General features: G+C 34.9%; 1 protein-coding gene across 2 annotated transcripts in view; it reads left to right on the top strand.

Annotated features, from left to right (window-relative positions):
* LOC106874315 (IQ motif and SEC7 domain-containing protein 1) overlaps positions 1-6,497 on the top strand; it is a 41,368-nt gene extending 34,871 nt beyond the window's left edge. For both annotated transcript variants that reach the window (XM_014922004.2, XM_052978204.1), the window contains one exon: positions 3,974-6,497. In XM_014922004.2, the coding sequence (XP_014777490.2) occupies positions 3,974-4,465 (492 nt within the window). In that variant the 3' untranslated portion in view covers positions 4,466-6,497. The remainder of the gene's footprint in view (positions 1-3,973) is intronic.
* Positions 6,498-6,521: the final 24 nt, after the last annotated feature.

Below are 6,521 nucleotides of genomic sequence, written 5' to 3'. Positions count from 1 at the left end.
TGCACCTATGAAAAAGAAATGAAAGGAGAAGGGCTCTTGCTCTGTTGGTCAGACACCCATGGCTTTTGTGGGTTTTTCCACAAGTATCCTTAAGGTGCCTCCCCCGAAAGGGAGTTTTGTTTTTCCTTTGTTATTTTATTTACACATTCTAAACTCCTTTGTATCATCCTGTTTTGTCATTTCATGTTGCTTTTATGTTAGCCCTTGTGGCCAATAAAAGAATAAGTTATTATTATTATTATTAAAACTGAAGTTGAGAAGCTGTCTTCTGACTCGAATTTCACATTACTGCGATCTTCTTGTGAGGATCGTTGACTCATTCACTTGACTCACGTTACAAAATTTCAGCTGTTCTGTGGGAAGATGAATTGAGGCATAACATCACCATCACTAGTGATCACTCTAAACAGCAGGATGTTGACCGGATGTTTGATTTTTATCACTCTCGGTACATGTTTTGGAGACGCAGCAAACCAACGGTTGTCCTGTGCGTTCACCATCTGTTAGGAGTTTCTGGCACGAATGCCAGGTAGTACAGTATGAGTTTCCAAATTTCTAGCAGAGTGAATTGTGTCATGGTGCTGTTTTTCTCACAGATGGTACCCAACTGACCCTACCGTACTGTGTAGTAAAAAAAAAAAAACACAAACAATGCACAGAATTAAATATATAAAGTCGGGATGCATAGCATTCAGTTATTCAATAAAGGAAAAATGCATTAAATACTGCAAATCGTACATGCAGGACAGAAACAGAAGGACTGTAATTCCTCATCAGTTATATACTAATACCCGTGGAGGCACAATGGCCCAGTGGTTAGGGCAGCAGACTCGCGGTTTCGATTCCCAGACCGGGCGTTGTGAGAGTTTATTGAGCGAAAACACCTAAAGCTCCACGAGGCTCCGGCAGGGGATGGTGGCGAACCCTGCTGTACTCTTCCACCACAACTTTCTCTCGCTCTTACTTCCTGTTTCTGTTGTGCCTGTAATTCAAAGGGTCAGCCTTGTCACACTGTGTCACGCTGAATATCCCCGAGAACTACGTTAAGGGTACACGTGTCTGTGGAGTGCTCAGCCACTTGCACGTTAATCTCACGAGCAAGCTGTTCCGTTGATCGGATCAACTGGAACCCTCAACGTTGTAAGCGATGGAGTGCCAACACACACACACACACACACACACACAAATACCCAGTTTTGCGCCTTTAATAAGACTGAGAACTTGATGTATTGTTTTGTTTGTTTGATCCCTAATCCTACACAAATCTTGCAGCTGCCTCCGATATACGAGGTTCTCAGTTTTATCATTAAAGGCACGAAACTATTAGTATTTTTCAGTCGATAACTAGTGAGGAATTACAGTCCTTCTGCATCTGTCCTACATGTATGTTTTGTAATATTTAATGCATACTTAAAATCAGATGGCCCGAACACATAAGCAATATGGATCTATGGCAAAGAACGAATCAAGTTTCGATTAGAGAGCAAATATTTAAGAAAAAGTGGAAGTGGATTGGTAGCACAATTAGAAAAGACACACCAAATGTAGTGAAAAGTGCTTTACAGTGGAATCCGGATGGATATAGAAAGAGGGGTAGGCCTAAGAATTTGTGGCATAGATCAACAAAAAAGGAACTAGAGAAAGGGGGACATTCATAGCAGAGTATAAGTACAGAAGCGAAAAATTATGCGACATGGAATTCAATTATAAGTGGCCTATACTCCGCGTTGGAGGGTTAAAGGCAAGAAAAAAAAATGTATTTTTCATTTATATATATGTGTGTGTGTATGGATTCAGGTAATCTGGTGTTACTCATAAAAAAAGCTCCATAATTTATCATTCTACAAAACTGGTAGAATATTTAGTACAATACAAAAGCAAACAATAAGGAGAGGATAAAATCATAAATGATAAAGAAATATTTCAAAAGACTTTCTTTTACCTGAGGACGTAGCTTAAATTCTGTATTTTGAAAGATTTTTGTCATTTTGCATTAATGCAGAAATGGAAGTAATTTGTTTATTATTAAATATAATAATATAAATTATTTACATGCTTTTAAGTTACGAAACAATTTGTTATGATATTTGAATTTGCTTATTTTTAAATAGAATTTCATCAAACTCTTTCGGTTATTTATGACTTTACATATATATCCAACCCTACGTATTTCCTGCTCCAGAATGGACACATGCATGTTGGCATTTTTGATTATTGCCTGTTGCAGCTGCCTGCCACGTATGCTCTGTGCATTGTTGTTATTGTTATTATTATTATGAAGGCAGAATCATTAGCACACCAGACAAAATATTTAGCAGTATTTCGTCAGCCACCAAATTCTGAGTTCAAATTCCACCGAGGTCGACTTTGCCTTTCATCCTTTTGGCATCGAAAAATTAATTACTCGTTGTGTACTGGGGTTGATATAATCCAACTCATCCCCTCCCCCCCAAAAGCTGCCCTTTTGGAAAAATTCAAAACCATTGTTGTTGTTATCATTATTATTATTCCAAGTTCAAATCCCACCAAAGTCAACATTGCCGTTTGCCCTTTTACGGATCAATAAAACAAGTACCAGTTGTATAGTGGGGTCAACATAATTAATTTACCCCGCCCCTGAATATGCTGGCCTTGTGCAAAAATTTGAAATCATTATTATTATTATCATTATCATTATTATTATCATTTTTATTATCATTTTTATTATTATCATTATCGTTATTATCATTATTATTCTTATCATTAATTACTATTATTATTATTATTATTATTATTAAGGTGGTGAGCTGGCAGAATCGTTAGCCCGTTGTGCAAAATGCGCAGCGCGGGATTTCGTTCGTCTTCACATTTTAAGTTCAAATTCCGCCGAGGTTGACTTTGCCTTTCATCCTTTCGGGGTCGATAAATTAAGTACCAGTTATGCACTAGGGTCGACTCATCCCTTCCTCCAAAATTGCTGCCCTTGTGGAAAAATTTGAAGTCATTATTAATTAAGGTGGCGAGCTGGCAGAATCGTTAAGCGAAATGCTTAACGATATTTCATTTGTCTTCACATTTTGAGTTCAAACGCTGCCGGGATCGACTTCGCCTTTCAAGGTCGATAAATCCCTTGGATTTAATCCCTTCCCCCAAATTTGAGGCCTTGTGCTCTCAATAGAAAGGGTTATTATTATTACTATTATTATTAAGGCAGGGGGCTGACAGAACCGTTAGCTGGACGAAATTCTTAGTGGTATTGCACTCATCACTACGTTCTGAGTTCAAATTCCACCAAGGTCGACTTTGCCTTTCATCCTTTTGGGGTCGATGAAATAAATACCAGTTACCCCCTGAGGTCGATATAATTAACTAGCTCCCATTCCCCAAAATTTTCAAAGCAAGTAGAAATAATTTTTTTTATTATTTATCATTATCATTATTATTATTATTATCTACAAATTATTTTTTGAGGTACTGTAATTATTTTTGTTTATTATTATTATTGTTATTATTATTATTATTATTATTATCTACAAATTATTTTTTGAGGTACTGTAATTATTTTTGTTTATTATTATTATTATCATCTATAGAATCATTAGTGCACTGGGCAAAATGCTTAGTGGCATTTCGTGGATTCAGATTCTGAGTTCAAATTCCATCGAGGTTTTCGTTGCTCTTCATCCATTCAGAGTCAATAAAATAAAGTACTAGTTGAGTACTGAAGTCAATGTATTTTCAAAAGATTTTTAACATTTTGCATTAATGCAGAAATGGAAGTAATTTGTTTATTATTAAATATAATAATATAAATTATTTACATGCTTTTAAGTTACGAAACAATTTGTTATGATATTATTATTAATATGAGTTCAAATTCTGCGTGGGTTGACTTTGTCCCCGAAATTGTTGCCTTGTGCCTACACTAGAAAAAGTTGTTGTTATATTCATTGGATTTTTCTATTTAAAAAATTTTTTTTTTTTCTCATTTCAGGCCTCGGTTGGCACAGCGAACACTCCCTGTTGTGACGATCCCGTAACTCTACAACACCAACACTACCAACAACAACAACAACAACAGCAGCACCAAGTCATATCATCCAAAAACAACGGTCCCACCACGACCAACACTAGCGCCACCTCATCTTGTGCGAAGGCTGCAGGCGGCCGCAAATACCGCACTCTCCCCCCACACCACCACACGGCCAGTGGGGGCGCTGGGAGTGGCATTGTCATCTTCAGCAAGTCCCACACGCAGACTCTCCATCATCATCATCAACAGCAACAGCAGCAGCAGCAGCAACAGAAGAAGAGACAGCAGCAGGCGAAGCATGGCATTGTGGTTGTCGAGCCGGTCAACCGTAGCAGTAGCAGCAACAGTATAAACCCTTCCGCCACGACCACCACAACGGGAACCAGTAACAATCGACTGTCCAGCCCTCACATCAACTTTAGACCAACTGTGCCCGAGGGGACAGAAGTATGATATACATACATATATATATATATATATATATACATACACACATAGGTGTATGTATACATATGTACACGCAATCATGTGTGTACGTGTGTATATGTACGTGTCACAATTGTGTGATATACACATATAAATTATTATATATATGTCTTCAGAAAACAAAGACAGTTGTGTGATGTATGTATAAAATATACACCCATTTATACATAGTATGAACATTTGATGTAATCTCTACTCACACACATACACGTCTGCGTGTATATATATATATATATATATACACCTACGTCTATATATATACTGATGAATTTACGTGAAGACTGAAGAATATATGTGTGTGTATATATATATAAATATATGTATGTATATATGCATACGTATACACATGTAGCATAGAATTTTATGTATACTGTATACAGGCACATGTGAATGTGCGCATATATACATGAGTGTGTGTATATACACACATGCGCATACTTATACATACTTGTGAAGCAACAGTGTGATATCTACGATATATACGCACAGTTATACATTCATACATATATATGTATATATATATACTCACACATTTATACATACATGTAGACTATTCAATATATATATATAGATATATACACACACACACACATACATATGACATGTAATTCATGTATACAAACATATACATAGTTTTTTTAATATACACAGTATATATATATATAGTTAGATACATAACATATATGAAGAAATATACGCATTGTTGCATAAATATGTATATACATAAACAAATGTACATAATTATATATATATATATATATACGCACACATCTATATGTACTATAGCCTTACACACACACACACAACAGACATGTTACACTTGTATATTCTAAAATATATGTAGTGTTATTTATTTATTTATATATATATATATACACTCATCTCAGAATGTATACACACACACTCACACATATATACGGATATGTGCCCATCACATACGTGCATATACACTCTTTTATACACACACACAAACATATATACATATATACAACACAAAGCATATATATATATATATATTTACATACACAACCCATTTATGTGTATATATATATATATACACACACACACATATATACATATACACACAAACACATGTATACATATATATATATATATATATATATATATATATATATATATATATATATATATATATATATATATATATATATATATATATATATATATACATGCACACATACAGATATATAAACATATGCATATATATATACACACATATACAAACACACACACATACACAAACATATATATACATATATACACATACACATTCACAAACATATATACACACATACACAAACATATATATATATACACACACATACATATATATATATATACATATATACACACACATACACAAACATATATATATACATATACACACACACACACAAACATATATACATATATACACACATACACAAACACATATATATATATATACATATATACACACATGCACAAACATATATATATACATATATACACACACACATACACAAACATATATATATACATACACACATACACAAGCATATATATATACATATACACACATACACAAACATATATATACATATATACACACACATTTCTCCATGTTCTTCTCTTGACAGCACCCCTCCCCACTCCTACTGAATTCCACCACCGCCACCACTGATATGGAGCTGGTAGCAGAAGCAGCGGTGTTGGACAATGTCCATAACGTGTGGTACACTAAGTTAGCTGGATTGCCAGAAGGGCAGTGGTGACCCACAACATTACATTACATGACACCCACACTATAGCCTAGCCTTATGCACCACCACCACCACCACCACCACCACCGCCATCACTAGAAAGAGAGACCGAGTAGAAAAGGAAGGAAAGCAGGACATTTTATTTGTGATGTTGTGGCTGGCATGTTGTATAATGGCATTGATGATGATGATGATGGCCTTAGTAGCAATAATAATAATAATAATAATAATGACAATGATGTTTTATTTTTCTTTGTTGG

This window comes from Octopus bimaculoides, unplaced genomic scaffold (genome assembly GCF_001194135.2).
Source record: "Octopus bimaculoides isolate UCB-OBI-ISO-001 unplaced genomic scaffold, ASM119413v2 Scaffold_40451, whole genome shotgun sequence".
Taxonomy (NCBI): Eukaryota; Metazoa; Mollusca; class Cephalopoda; order Octopoda; family Octopodidae; genus Octopus; species Octopus bimaculoides.
The sequence above is the reverse complement of the archived record's forward strand: the minus strand, read 5'-3'. Positions and strand labels throughout refer to the sequence as shown.